The sequence below is a fragment of the Lepisma saccharinum genome, chromosome 6 (assembly GCF_977018435.1).
Source record: "Lepisma saccharinum chromosome 6, izLepSacc3.1, whole genome shotgun sequence".
Taxonomy (NCBI): domain Eukaryota; kingdom Metazoa; phylum Arthropoda; class Insecta; order Zygentoma; family Lepismatidae; genus Lepisma; species Lepisma saccharinum.
Genome location: NC_139234.1, coordinates 57913052 through 57929096, shown reverse-complemented (window position 1 = coordinate 57929096; position 16045 = coordinate 57913052). Strand labels below are relative to the sequence as shown.

The 16045-nt window shown below is 40.1% G+C and overlaps 1 protein-coding gene across 3 annotated transcripts in view; it reads left to right on the top strand.

The window, feature by feature from the left end:
- gukh (NHS actin remodeling regulator GUK-holder) overlaps nt 1-16045 on the top strand; it is a 236816-nt gene that overhangs the window by 198915 nt on the left and 21856 nt on the right. For all 3 annotated transcript variants that reach the window (XM_083123990.1, XM_083123991.1, XM_083123992.1), the window contains exons 2-3: nt 2687-2955; nt 12751-13103. In XM_083123990.1, coding sequence (XP_082980116.1) covers nt 2687-2955; nt 12751-13103 — 622 coding nt within the window. The remainder of the gene's footprint in view (nt 1-2686; nt 2956-12750; nt 13104-16045) is intronic.

Here is a 16045-nt window from a genome sequence, read left to right as displayed (position 1 = left end):
ATACAAAGACGTTGCGCGCACGTACTTCACAATGAATCTCAGAGGAACAGAATTTCCGAAAGATTTTTTTTTTTCAAGTTCCGTTAATTAGACGTTAACTTTTTGTTCTTCTGTTGCATAGCCCGAGGTCCAATTACTACTTTCTCATTTCTCAGAGTCCTATTGAAATTGACTCGTTGGGATTCCTATTGCTCGAAGGAGCGGAGGATATCTCGAGGGAAATTTCGCTTTTGTCCCGAGCAGGATGTTCACTTTTATACCTTAATTCAGTCTTTATAATGCCCAGGAATGAGCCCGACCGACTTGTAATCAGATTGTCATTTTCCAGTCATTATTTAAATGCGCTTTCATTCCAAATCAGAGGAAGAAGACCCCCAGATCTGCCCTTCTTTTTTTATCCAGGAGAGGGATAAGAGAAAAAAACGCCTGAAAGGCTGCGGTGAAATCGGTAAAAGAAGAGGGAAAAATTCTAGCCGATTACGAACCTTCGGAGCATTTCGTAAACAGTGTTGCCAGCTCCCTTTATTTTAGGTGCGTGGGACCAGACTTGTTAACAGTACAACATATCATGGACCTAAAGTTTTAAAGTGGGATGCGAAACACTATGGGTGGGGTACTGGGTAAGGCATTGTGTACGTTCTCTTCCCTGGTCCATTTTTTCAATCATCCTAGATAGGTAGAAGGGTCATGAAAAAAACGCCAAAAAATCAAGCCTGTACTTACAGTAACCGCGCACGTTGAGAGGTTGAATCAATGAATCTTGATCTTGCCACCGAAGGTTCCTGGTTGGAGTTCCTGCGTGGGCATGGATGTTTCTTTATGAGTGTCCAGTGACGTGCTCAGGATTTTTGAGAGGGTGTTACGTATACTTTTATTAGTAGTCAGCCCTCATTTTGCCATCTTTTCATGCCTTCGACGTTCTTTTTTCTTTAGGAATACTGGGCCAATGGTGGGGCTAAAACCCCCACCAACGCTCCCTTGAGCACACCACTGGGAATGTCCCGTCTTCACTCCTTTATATTACAATTTTCTTGTCTCGAATTCACTGAAATATCATAGGCTACGAAGAGAAAACGTTATTAAATTTATCAGCATGATTAAAAAAAAAAAAAAAAAAGGTTGCAACCATGATCTCTCGTTCTGTAGGTGACCTTGAATATTTGTTCTCCGTGGGAACCCGTCACGATGTTCGAAGCAACACCTGAATGGGCAAATTGATGAAGGTTTTGTTCTGCAAAAGAAAGACCACGACGCCAGCGGAAAGAAAGAGGCTTCGGCCGCTGAGGAATCTACGAAGTCTGCAAAAAAAGGATCATGAGCAAAAACAAAGCCACCGGCGTCCTTGGGCAGTAATGTTCTTGCGTGAACGTTCGGATCGGATCCGTTTATTACTAGCGTAATCAGGCTTGCAGTTAACGTTATGGGAAATTTATGAATCGCAACGTGCGACACGCTTCAGTTCATCTCAGATAGCAGCACTTGTTTTCTCTTACAGATTTACTTCGTCGTGATTCATTCTTTTAGATGGCAATATTCTAACGATGTACATTTTTGTATCGTTGTTACTTTACGTTACTTAATCGCGGGTATGAGTATGGATTAAAAACTTAGGGAGCTTTCAGACCGAGTCTACACGCAACCCAACCTTCATTGATTGATTGTTTGACTGGCTTTATTTTACATCGCTTTTTGTGCCACTTTCGGCTAATTTGCGAAGATGGGGATGAATGATGAAATTGATGAATGGACACTCACAAACATCCATGCCCAGACCCAGATTCGAACTCGGGACCCCTGGCGTTGTAGCACGATGTGCTAACCACTCCGCCACGGGGCCGACCCCAATCCTCATAAATAAATGGAACCAATGTTTCGTACCGGAGTGACACGACGCTTCCGTGTCGCTCGGACTAGGCCTTTTCTCAATATCATGCTTGATTTCGCCTCGATCTGTTGGTAGCACATGCGCAGTGAATGCCCCCCCACACCCTCATTTTCAGTTTGGATGGGGCCCATGTTGCTTACCACTTGTTAGTCTCGGGGCTGGAAAGTTCCCTAAAAGGTATTACGTGAGGAATATGAACCTTGATACTGTTCCATGCTTCGCAACGTGATAGATGTACTAAGTGACTTTTTCCCACTTAAATTATGATTTATATGCTACTAAGAAGAAATTGAGGCTTAGATCGTCGAAACGAATATGTCTTAATTTCAATGTCTGTCTAATAGATATCAAGTGACGTATCGATAGTTCTTGAATAATTATAATATAAGCTCAAAAAGTGAATAATTGTGTGTATGATTCCATTGCACACCCTTTGTTTGAGCTAGCACCTTTCCAGATTTGATTGACTTTCCTGACAAGTTTCAAGACAAAATACGTCTAATAAATTTGTTGCATGAAGCGCAGTAGTAAGCTAAAATTATGCCTGTAAATATGTGTTTGTAAATTTTGTATTTAAACTATTTTCACCGCAAAGCTACCTTACTTTCATAGGTATAAATTTGTATATTTTCTTTGTGCAGATTGAAGTTCATTTTCATGGTAAAACCACTTTCTTGTAACCAAATATAAACGAATTAGAATTGAAAGTCATATTTATTCTGTACACTGTAATTTACTTGCATTGTGACAGCATTTATATCAGTAGTACAGCATGCTGACATTACTTTTTTTCCTTTCCAGCCGAGAGCGATTTGAGCACCTTCAGTGAGCGAACCACGCACTATGTCTCGACGAAAGAGAGCAGCAATGGACTGTTCAGCGCCGCCACTCGGCCGCCCGTGGTACGACGTCTGTACGAAGCAGCAGCCCGAACTCCCATCCACATCATGCGTCAGATGGACAAGTACCGGACGGACGGCGTCCGGACCTCGAAATACTTCGTCTGCACGCCGGTGTTGGGGAACGCATCGAGGAGGAGAAAGTTTAACTTGGACATCGAGACGAGGAAGGTAGTGTATCATTTCAGCTTGTGTGGTTTTCTGAAATAAAAACAAATGATGATATTGTTTTGTTTGAGGGACAGTCGGGACCCCGTTCAGTCTTTTGCCACATATGTGGTACGCACTTAAAGAATGCGTGTAGGCATTGATATACTTACTATACTTGTATTATAAATCTAGGTAAATCCAGTTTCAAATGGTTCAGCCTATCCAATCGTACAGATGTCCCACATAACGCTGCTCTATACGTCCTGATACATAGGCGACCAAATTTATTTCTTTGAGAGGCTTGACTGCATAAGCAACAGGATAATACCGGTTGATTCACGTAATATTGGTCGTAGCTGTTTCTGGCTAGGAACAAGTGAAACAAAGTGGAATAATCCTCTTCCCTGCAAATTGTTGGTTAGATTACTCATCGCAAGTCTCGCTTTAAATAAAAAGTCGTATGACAAGAGACGGAAAATATAGAATTTTAAAATTAGAAGCTACTATTAAGAATTTTCATGATTTATACAGAAAGATAAGGTAATTTCGCTTAGAATGCTAAAACAACTCAACGATGTAAACTTTTCAGCGTACAGGAACAGTTTTCATAAGAACAAAACTTTGTTTTAAAATTTGATAAAAATTGCTCTTTATTAACATGCAGCAGGATAACAACTTCTCAGAGCTTATCACTTATATTTTCCAGTTTTTTCGCCTTGAAAATACTCCTAAAAATATTTACCTTCATGACTTTATACAATTGCTCCTGTACTCAATTCACCTGCCAAGTAATATCCATTTTAGATGAAATAGGATGTGCAGAATGTGAAGAGGGCCAAACAGACGTGTTGCTAGGTGCAATTTCTATTCTCATCTCTAACGCACCACACAGATACTCTTCAGAACTCGAGAAGATTCAGGAGCAAAGTTTTAAATCTCTGGAAAGTGTCGAACGGAACAACGTTGAGAAAGCAGTTTAGCCCAGAACTACCCTGCATGTTCCCGTTTGGTGTAATTGAATCGCCTTTGTGTCACTCGGTACATCTCGAGACGCACATTCCGTGACCTCATTACCCCAGCACTCGAGGAGCGTTCCATCCCATCCCGAGCACCTCCATAGGTTGGGTGGGGAGTCGTATTTCAGTCGGGAGTGGAAAACTTCCGAACCTATCTTGTGGCCGACCGCAATAATTTGTGTTTGCTCCGCGCTATTCAATTTGTGGAGGCATGTCGAACGAGGAAGGCCTCTTGCCACGAGATTCTTGCGGGAACGGCAGGGTGGGTCTCGGATTCCATTTCGGATGAAAAACTGAACAAGCGTATACATATGGCTGTGGTGTGCTGTTATGTTCTTTACCTACACACAGTGGCGTAGCGCAGTGCCCTGCCCCCCCCCCCCTGCAACTAAAATATGGAGGACCTTTTGAAAAAATATCGAAAATACTTCAAGCTATATATATATATATATATATATATATATATATATATATATATATATATATATCATCGATGACGTCAGAAGGTAACGGACGTACAACAGTTTTTGAAGTGTTCACATGTTGTCTATTTCGTATTTTTTTAAAATAACCGACACTATCTGTTGTATTTCTGAAATTACATAACATTTCAGGAGCGCAGAGAAAACATTGCGGGGCTCCTACACCTCCTCCCCCCCGCCCGCGTTGCTGAGGTTGCGGGGGCTGCCGCTACGCCACTGCCTATACATACAAGTTTCACAAATGTATATACAGCACTGTACTTGGAAGTAAATGGTGACTACGATTTATTTACTTGTAAGAAAAGCTGATACCTCGAAATGAGCCTTCCAATCGGAGTAACTAACGTGTGTGAATATATCCCCACCTTTGACTATTTGCACTGTGTGATATATTTACTTTTCGTGCTCGTTTGAGTTGCAACACATGAAGTGGCAGACACATTTTCAAAGAACGCTCTAAATAGACGATTATCCCAGGCGGTCCTTCCCAGAGCCAGTTCTGGCATTCCTAGCGGAGGGAACCGAGAACCATGGGGATTAATTTTCACCGCCTGGGCATTCCACCATTGTCGCTGGCCCGAGCGACACTTTCAAAAACACAGCTGAAAATGCGCAGCTGTTCTCGCGAATTGTTGCTTTTTCGTCCTGCACAAGTAGTCCTCCGTATTTGCTAGCAAAACAAAGTCCTCTTCGGGGAATACAAGTGAAATGGAGCTTCTGCTTGTCTAGAAAACTAAACGTAACAAATACAGAGGGTATCATCACGTCAGGAGACGTGAGAACACCACTTGTATATGCTGAAGTCACGTGCTTGTTTTGTAGACAGGTTAAGGTAAGCGCTTGATTTTTCCAGGAAAATTGGGTATATTGTGTATTTTCATAAAAATATTTTACCACCAAGTAATGTCAAATCTATAGCAACTTAGCCTGTACCTTAAATAGTGTTTCATTCAGTTTTGAGCTACTGACAACGTCCATACTCACGCAGGGAAGAAGTATACCCCGTGGGTCCTGCCTCATGGGTCACGTTTTATTTATAGGTCCTTTTAAAAAAGCGTAATATTACTGAAATGTCCCTATTTAATATTAAAAGCACCTAGTGGTAGTTATGAATTGTAAACAAAATTTGCTATGCCTCTCAACTAATAGTAAATAATAAATTGCAATGAGATACAAGTATAGTTGTGAAATATGTTGTTGAAATGTTTTGTTTTAATTGTATTGTATTGTATTTATTATGTAATATTTATAAACATTATCTCTTTTAATGCTGCTTAATTACACAGGTTTGTTGTAAAAGAGCCCCCTCCCATTGTCAGAATGTAATTTTGATATGCAATTGCGTGTTTTTTACTGTCCTATTTTTTGCCCTTTGTAACAACCTTTTTAGAGCACATAATGTGAAAATTTTAAGGTTTTGAATGTTATTGAAGAAGCTTTTGTATTTTTTTTTATTGAGCCCCCAATTGTTAATCTGCCAGAGCGCGTCTAGGGGGAAGTCCCAATTAAGGCACCCATAAATAGTACACAAAGAGGCATATTTCAGGTAAAAGGGCATTTATTTGTTTATTTTTTCTTCTTCGCTGGGCTCGATAAAGGGTGTTAATGATCATTTCTTTCAGCGTCTATGTCCAGTTTCCCCAATTATACACTTCTAAATGCGACACTGCTTTGGATTTTTGAGAACCCCCAGGGGATGCGTTCTACAACAACAGACAAGAATAAGCGAGAGAACGGATTATTTCCATTGTTGATGGACAAGGAAACCCCGACCAGGAAACACAAACAAATCCTCACTTTAATAGACAGCCCGCAGACAAGGGAAATCCTCGCTACACTGGAAACAAAACAAACGGCTGGGGAAGGGGGTCCTCCTTTCGATGGACGAGGCTGAATCTGACAAGCAACCGACTAGCTGTTTCTCTTTACGTCTAGGAAAGTGGAAACCCACCTCCACTCCCCACGTGCTTTGAGATTTTTAAATTGTGACAAGTGAGGACAAAAATTTCTGTCAGATCGACCGTAACAACTCTCTCCAGGCAGCTCGGATCCGAACAGCACAGCATTGTTTTGTGTGTGTGTGTGTGTGTGTGTGTGTGTGTGTGTGTGTGTGTGTGTGTGTTTTGCGGGGAGGTATTAAAGAAAGTAACACGTTAAAATTTATTTTACTTTTCTTCCAAAGTAACGCGTTTTGTGACTTTGCCCGTTGCAATCTGACGTCTTTCATTGAAATTTAAACAGTTTTACAGTCATAAACGCACACACACAAAAAACTTGCGACCTGACTGTCTATATGTATATTTCACCAAGATCAATCATCATCATCATCAATAAATTTTATTGGACTTACAGCTTTACATTTGACATCAAGATCAATATAGTTACCTTGAATATAGACTACATTCATTCGTACGAAGATGAGTACATACAGTCGAGTCAAGCATGGGTAGTTAACGGTAATTGGTTGACGAGAGGTCGTGTTGTCATGGGGGTGCGTAGTTTTATGGAAATTATAAGAAGTACAATTGCACAGGCAGTTTTCCACGGTAGCTGACCTTCATGGCGGAGTGATTAGCAGTTAGCACAGCGCGATACAACGCCAAAGGTCCCAGTCCCCGGTCGAATTTCGGTCTGGAATAGGTCTCTTTGTGAGTGTCCCTTCATCAATTTCATCATATCATCACTTATCCTCGCCTTCGCTATTAGTCAAAAGTGGCAGGAAATCCATGTAGAATAAAATCCACCAATCAATCAAAGTTTTGCACGATATTCCTCTAACGGGGTAGCAGAATATTTGACAAGTAATAAGGTGCGCAAACATTGTCAGCATTGCGTTATCCGCGAAATATTTCAAAGACAAGAATGAAGAAATCCTTAATGCAATATGTATGCCATACTGCAATTTCTACTTGGTCTTTTACATACGTAACTATATTCTTATCTTTGTTTATTGTTATGTATTTAACGAGAGTTGAACACGTAATTATAACAGATGCAATAGTTGCCAGTGTATCTTTCAATATCCCTTGAAAACTGACAATCAAATGGTAGTCTAGAGTCGCCATACTTTGCAAATGCGAATACCTCCGACAGTTTCCGAACATATGCGAAAAGCGTGATCGATACACTACTGCTTGAGGTAAGCTCATTCGCGATTAGCCTCTGTCTATAAAATTAGACTTTAATAGCAAGTGTTTCTTTATTAGGCATTATTTTAAATTCGAGAGGGGGTACCCGTCGCACAACTCCCGCCACTGAGAAAAAAAATAACTTCTTAGACTTGAAAGTTTTTTAATCAGAAAATTTCACTCCGACGTTTCGCAGGGCGTCAGATCCAAAGATTTTTCCGAATGCAAAATACTTCGCGAAGCATATTGACAGCCAAAAGTTTCTCGTCTCTCACCACCTTAAAGAGCCGAGAGCGAAGAGAAAAGTAGATGAATAGGAAGACGAAGAAGCTTGCGAAAGTCTGACAAAGCGAGGCGAAAGAGCAAGAAAATCCACGTGACAAAACCCGACAATGAAACTGATAAATGGAAATCCTCCCAAGGTCGAGTCAAAACGGAGGGAAACGGAGAGAGAGATAGCTTGGAGGAGGGTGGGGGGAGAGGAGTTAAAGAAATAGCAACTCCGAGATCCAAGACTTGACAGAGCAAAGCCCGAAAGATGAAACGGGAGAAATTTGCCGGGAAATCCACGTGTAATCCCCCCTGTATGGGAAATACGTGCTGAGGCACCGGCCATCTAGGTTTTCGACCGAGATAAACGTGAATCTCGAATACTTCCAAAGTCCTGAGACAAAGGGCAGTCTAAGCTACCTGCTGGGGCCTTTTTACACGAGCCTTTTTTTCCACACTGGGGAGGATGCTCAAGAATTCCACCGTTGCCAGTTCGTACCGAAAGCTTTTCGAAGCCACAACAATGCTCTCTGATTTGGAGATGACTTACTGCACAACAAAGAGCAAAGTCAACTTGGAACTGAGGTAAGGACTTGCGTGCTGTTACGAATCCGCCAGTTGGGATCAAACACTTACAATTCTAGAATTCAATGCTCAGTACCTAAAGATGGGTCGTATTTGGTATAGAATTAGGTCTTGACTACAAATCGATCTCTGAATAGCAAAGAGGAAAGAAATCTGTATTGAACTCATGCTTCTATTTAGACCATTCGACTAGGAAATATATTCCTCATTTTCTACCGATCTCCAGATCTAGTTGTTAGCGTAACGCGCCGTGGAGACAGGGATCATGTTCGGATCCAAGTTAAATATATTTCTGTTCGTTCTGTCATCTATTACAGATGTAATTATTAATGCGGTAGACAATCACGTACCTAGGGGGAGGCTTAGGGAGCTGAAGCCCTCTCCGAAATTCCACAAATATCTAATTTTAATGGAGTGTAGGGGTAATTAATGTTACTTCCTTAGCACGATTAAATATCTTTGTATAATAAGTTGTGATGTACTGAGAAATTCACCTTCAGGACTTCTACCCTTCACTTTTTCGCTTTGAGATGGCGGCTGCTGATAAGGGATGAGCCCCTACAGAAATAAAATTCTGGTTACGGGCCTGGCGCTAGACCATAAGAACAATTTGAACATCGAGACTTAGAAACTGTGGTGATCTTATTAAACATAACGCTGTTCAGACGACGAAGAAATATTAGAAGTCATTTGCTATGTATTTTTCTTAAAGGTGTAAGGCGTAGCGTAATGATTTAAAAGCATACTTCTAATTTAATTTTGATTTAATAGCGTTTGTGGGCCCTTTTGTCTGGTTCATCGGTTTCTATATTTAGTCAACCGATTGTTCAGCGGTAGAAAAAGTTTTTTTTACAATTTTGATGTCCTGTTTCTCGTGGATTTTTGCAGTACTTTTTATTACCTGAACCATACAAAGTACTTAGACAAACTGCTTGCGCACAATTCCCATTACAGTGTACAGTGGGATGCACAAGTATTGCTGGGCAAATTGATCATGATTATTGTCCTTTACCTTTCTATTGCATCTTGCTTATTTTTACGGAATATATTTTAACGTATGCTAGTGCGGAGGTTGTCAGTAGCTTCTTTGGCATTTTGTTTACATTCTTGAAGCTCTCATTGCGTAAAATAAATATAATAAGCATGGTGATGAACAATTTGCTTGGTAATACTTGTACATCCCGCTCTACTGTCACGGGAGAGAGTTTCTTGTAACTGATCATAGAAAATTTCTCATGTTACGAGCTCAGTGCAATTAGTGGATTGTATATTTATGCTACGAGCTTCTATCAAAAGCCCAAATATAATGACCTGAGAAGTACTACTTTTGATGTGCGTGCACCATTCACTTTTACCTTTGACTGTACAAGCCGCCGCGTGTTTGTTTTTTCTCCCAGCACGTGCTTTTCAGCTTGTAATTAGCCTTTCACACTTCTCAGCCACAATAATTAGCGCACACTCGTTAATTCGGAATCCATGTTTTCCGTTCCCCAGGCCTTGGATATGGCGGAAGAAACTGAAGGGCCAGGTGGACCACACGAAGTTTATTGCTTTGGTTCCTGCAATACAAAGGGAAGCAGATTAGGATAAAACAACAAAGTTTAGAATCAAGCGACCTCTCTCTTGTCAGTGTTGCCAGTCCTTGTTGAATTGAACAAGGCATCAGCTATTTTTAAATGAAGTGTGTTAGCTTTCAGTACATACATGTAAAATTCATAATCGGATATTTATTTATTTGAAGGGGAAATTCGTAAATTAGGTTTCTATATCGAATGATGATTCTCATATTTGTATTACAATAATGTAATGCTGCATAATATAATAAAATCAAGGAATATAAATATTTTTGTTTTCAGTACCACACAATAAAAATAAATTAGTCTACACGATTATTTTGAATAACACATAGGTATATTTCCATATAAAGGGACAAGGGTCCCGGGTTCGAATCCCGGTCGGGCTTGGTTGTTTGTGAATGTCCATTCATCAATTTCATCATTTCATCACTCATCCCCATCTTCGCAAATTAGCCAAGAGGCACAAAACGCGAAGTAAAATAAACTAAATCAAATCAAATCAAATCAAATCAAACCATATAAAGGGAGCGATTTTACAATACCGGGAATTTCTCCATTTTGTTTGAAATTCGGCATACTCACTAATTTTGGCCCCCTAATCACGAATCTGCAGTCAAAATTTGGCGCTCACACGTGGAAATAGCAAAATAATCTAAATTAAGTTCTTATTTCTACACCCTCGATTTCCAAATTTCCCACCGATTCCGGGCTCCGCCCCTGGGGTAATTGACCTACCGTCCCCAACCGCTGACGCGGCCCCGCCTCCGCTTCGCTCCGGCTACCCGGCTTTCTCTATTTTTTAAAGAGTCCCTGTTAAAGGCATGTTAGAAATTGGCCGGATTCACCTGCCCCCAAATAAGCGCCAAATTTTAAGTGCAGATTCGTGATTACGAGGCCCAAATTAGTAAGTATCCCAAATTTCAAACAAATTGGATAAATTCCCTGTATTGTTAAATTATACCGTAGTGAATTTGGTTCTTAAGGTAGCTGATATTTATTTGACCCTGTCATCTTCCGAATGTAATTATTGAATACATTATGTATATTTTGATTATAAATTGTAACTACATATTGGATTAATTATAATTTATATTTTTCAGAACTTCTGAGTTATCGAAAATTATTGGAAAACTTTCCTTTGGGAAGTGACCATTCTTTCCATATTACAAAATCCGTAACTTTAATCTGTTATAAAACTGAAAGTTATCCCCGGATTTCTTTTGTAAGTTGGGAAAGTCCAGACGTGAGTGAGCCGTAAAATTTTAACGAGGATAGTGCGATTCTGAAACTAAGATAACACTATCACTGATCTTGCGAGACAATAAATAATATATTTCGTGGTGTATTCGAAACCAATTACAATCCTCGTGTGATTCTCACGTAGGCTAACAAGCAACTCTTGTTTTGACTAGAAGGTATTAATATCGTGCAGACTTTATTTTTGCACATTTTGAATATCATGTGTACAAATATCTTCGTTTTTCCCCGAGAAATGTTAGTGCTTTCCGATGTCAGTTCCTAATTTATCTCAATAGAGTGAGTGACATCTTCCTCTTAATCATTCCCTGCATGCTTGTTTGAATATAGTCTATAAATATTGCTATGTAAGAACATAGACATAGACTAGAAAGTCTATTCTTTTGTCACTATACGAATAACTGTATTTTAATAATGATATCCTGGTCTCTCAGATGGCGTAGTGGTAACACTATTACATTGTAATCAGGGGGTTCGATCTTCGGTGCAGACACGTTGCATAGTGCTACGGATCCCACTTTAAACTGTAGGTCCAGTCTTAATTAGCCTACCCGAGCATAAAGTAGGCATATTTTTGTCAGCTTGAAGCCAAAAGATATCTTGCAGGAGCACTACTGCATGAAGTTTCATCAACTAACTCTCGACAATGTATTGCCGCAGCAACACAGTTCATCCATGTGTCCCTAACCTAGGGATAATCAATCCAGTCTTGCTCATCTTAATATTGTCATTCCGTCTTCGTCTTGGCCTCCGTACAGGTATCTTTCATTTAGGTTTTCCAAGGGGTCCTGTAAACCGTTCTTTCTTCTCGACTACCGAAGTCTTCTTGATTCAATTCTAATTATATCCGGGGTCAATATAATGTAGTTCAGTATTACATAATCTTCTCCCCTCTTTTTCTCTTTTTAGATCCGAATGTCCAAAAACTCGTGACTTACGTGCCTTCTTTAGTGCAAAGTGGCTAGTGATTCGCAATGGGCATGGCTCCAACTACATACAAACTTAACTTTTCCGATCTGGTGATTGGGTCTCCCAGATGGCGTAGTCGTACTGTGGTCGCCTTGTAATCAAGGATCTCGAGTGGAGGAACATAGTAGTTCGGATCACATTTTGAATTGTAGGCCCAGTCCCGATTAGCCTGGCTGTACATAAAGTGAACTTTAAACAAAAACTCAACTCTCTCTGGTAATGAATATCTGTGCAAATATTTGTCTCCTTGTAATTGTTATTTCCATATTGCCTAATCAATACGTGACGATGTAAGCTTCTCGTCCTAGTTCTGATACAAGGCTAAAGGCGTGTTTGCCACAGTTTTCCCACGATTGTCACAATTGCTCACGCGGTGGCGTAATTATGTAACGACTTCGCTTGTCGTTTCTGGTGCTATCTGCTTGTCGTTGTTGCACGCTACACGGTCCGAGACTCAAAGAATTCCATCGAATCACATGAATGCTTCCAACTTTCTAAAGCTCGCTCTGACGATGTTTTTGTTTCATTCCAGCCGGCCGTTTTGGAAGAGATGCGCCAGTGGACCTCCACGGAGGCTTTGGGTGAACCGACGGTGAAGGCGAACGGAGTGTGCCCGGCCGTGAGAGACCTGAGTCCCGAGGGAACCGACCACAGGCTCCCGAGTCCCGAAGAACAGCAGCAGGTCGTGGCTCTGCGGTTCCCCGGACAGATGATCCGGGTGGACGTCACGGGTCGTGGGTTCGACCGCATGACCAACTTCCGACGGTCCCTCACCCACTTCGAGTACGTCGAGAAGAAGCGGAGGAAGAAGAAGGGGCGTAGAAGGAACACCATCACGGGAACTGATCAGAAGGAAATCAGGGATGCAGTGGACGGAACTGACACGTAAGTTTTTCTTTATCGTTTTTTCCCCCTGTTCTTTTACTTTTGAGAGCTTACAAGCAGTGGTGTGGGTTTGAAGTGAAGCCCCCTAAGGTTTAGGTCCTCCCACAGGAACGAATTAGTTGGCATCCCTTGTTGACCTAAAATTCTCAGTTAGTACTTGTGAATAGGCCCCCCGATGGCGTAGTGGTAACGTCGTCGCCTTGCAATTCGATACCAGGTGGAGGCACATATTGGTTCGGATCCCACTTTAAACTATAGGTCCAGTCCCAATTAGTCTATCTGTGCATAAAAATGGACTTAAACTCTATCACTTATGTTGGGAATATCCAGATGTATGGTCACAGGCAGGCACGTATTTAGAAATTTATTTGGGGGGCGGGGGTCCGAACCAAGTGTCTCGGATATAATAATAATATTAATAGTAATATTGAAATTCAAATAATTATAATTATATTAAAAATATTAATTAATAAATTTTAAATTAATGTAGTATTGCTATTATTACATTAATAGGTAAATAAACATCCAATTCAAAATCAGTGAGGTTATTACAACCCAGAAGTATCCGTGATTAGAATGAAATTGTGGAGTTTTCGGTCTGGAGACGTACAAATTTGAAAAAAAAAAAAAATAGCTCCTCCTAGGAATTAATCCTAGAAAGCTAAGGCTTCGTCAAATTCACAATGCGTAAATACAAAAAAAAAATCCCCCACCGCTTCTTACCACATGATGCTCTTGGTACCCTCAGTACCTTCAACTGGCTGTAATTTGGCTAGGGTGTGATACTGTCTGTGTTGAATTGCTTTCCAGTTGATAAGTTGTTTTGGGTTATTTGATCTCATTTGGGGCGACGGGGGCAATTGCCCCCCACTTTTCATCACTTCGCCCCCCCCCCCTCAGGTTTGGAACCCAATCGCCGCCACTGTTGATCTGCACAGTCATTTGACGAAGCGTAAGATTTAACGTAAGTAAATGTTGGCACATCATTTTGATCAGGAAAAAGACACTTGGGTCATGCAAAACAAAACCAAACAACTCATGACATAGTATCCATCAATCCAACCTCCGAAAAACCTGAGGTAATTGAGTTTTACAACTTAACTAATTGGCGCAGTCATGGACGTCCGCAGGATTTTTTCCAGGGAGGGGCCAACATGGCATATTTTCCCCAATAATAGTGTTCATCCCTCAAAAAAACATTGCTTATTTGAATTTCTCATGTTCGTGCAATAATTAACACACATTATTGTGGCTGAAATTAAATTATATGTGTGAAATATGTAATTTTTGGTTGACTTTAGTTTTCCAGGGGGGGGCCACGGCCCCCCTTGCCCCCTTCCGGACGCCCATGGGCGCAGTGTACAAACTGAGTCAAATGATAAAAACAGGGTGCGAAATCCCTCCACCAACAATCTTGACCTCAAAAGTCCCCCCCCCCCACCAAAATTTTCCCGGGGGGAGAGTTTTCCTTGGAACAACAAAATATAAGCAATTAGTATTTACTTCTAATGTACTTTACTAAGGATAATATCGAAAACACACAAAATAGTGAGTGCAGAATGCTTTCTCTATTTTTAAAGAGATTCTTACTCTGTCTACACCAATAACAATATGCATGCAATAAGAGAAGAATGCAAGTCAAACATCATTATAAATTATAATAGTTTTGTATTAATACAAAACTAAACAAAAGCTTGTACATAACAAAATTATTTCGTAATTTATTGATTTCTTTAACCAGTTAATAAAGGAATTAATTTGCTACTTTACACATATCTGATATATATAAAGGTAACTAATTAATTACTTTGTGTATTTAATAATAATGCTTTTTAAATTTTTTTTAGTAATTAATTGACTTTTATATTTAATAACATTATAAATATCCATATCATAATAATTTATGTGTGTATATATGGGTGTAGATTAAGATCTTATCCCCCCCCCCCCCACCAGCCTTGAAAGATTTCACACCCGGAATAAAAAGACTTGCATTGGAAAGGGAAGAAGATGGTCGCCCTGTGTCTTTTACAGTATGATAATCATTGTTGTGATTTACACATTCAACAAGGTCATCAATAGTGATGAACCACTGAAGCGGCGGCAATTTGGAAAATAACTCCACACTGAATTTATGAAGCTTTCGCTGACGCACCATCTTGGAATGCGCAACTTTGGTGCCTGCTATGATTCTCCATGGAAATATTACATATGTATATTCGTAGAGATTAACCAGAGGCCTAGGGAACAAGGAAAGACAATATCTGCACCTTATATCCAATCAATAAAAGGAGGATCACAAAAAAGGTTTTGCAACCATTGTTCCAAATCAGTATGTTGAGACCACCAAGCAAATTACTGTGTTGAATATAACTATGGGCCTTGAATTATGCCAAACTTTTTTTATTAATTACTATTACAATAAGAAACAGATTTATGTTATTAACCAGTAATAATTGCCACTAAAACTTCCTATAAAACAAAGTGGCAACGTTGTTAAAATGACTATGCCTTAACTTCAATGTTCTGAATTTTCCACGTTCGCTCTCTAGGATAAATGAAGGGCTTGGGGGTGAAACATGGTATGTGACATTTTGGTCATTACTGAGTTCATTAAGCAGTTACTGTAGATAAATTGTTTTCATGTTGGGTTTACCAATTTCAGAAGCGTTCAATGAGTCCAATGCCAATTGCATGACATGGCCATTACATGCAAAAGTGCACACTGGCTCTTTTTACTTTGTAACTCAGTGACCAAAATGTCATTTAGCATGTTTTACCCCAGAGCTTTTCTAATCATAAGTACACTGCAGCCCACAAGAGTTTTGCTTGCTCCCTTATCAGACTCCTGCAAAGCTAGAAGTAGGAATTGTTAAGTAAGGAGGAGATTTTGCTTCAGCCTGTTGCATAGGCAGGGTTTTGATTGATATATTTGGTTTATT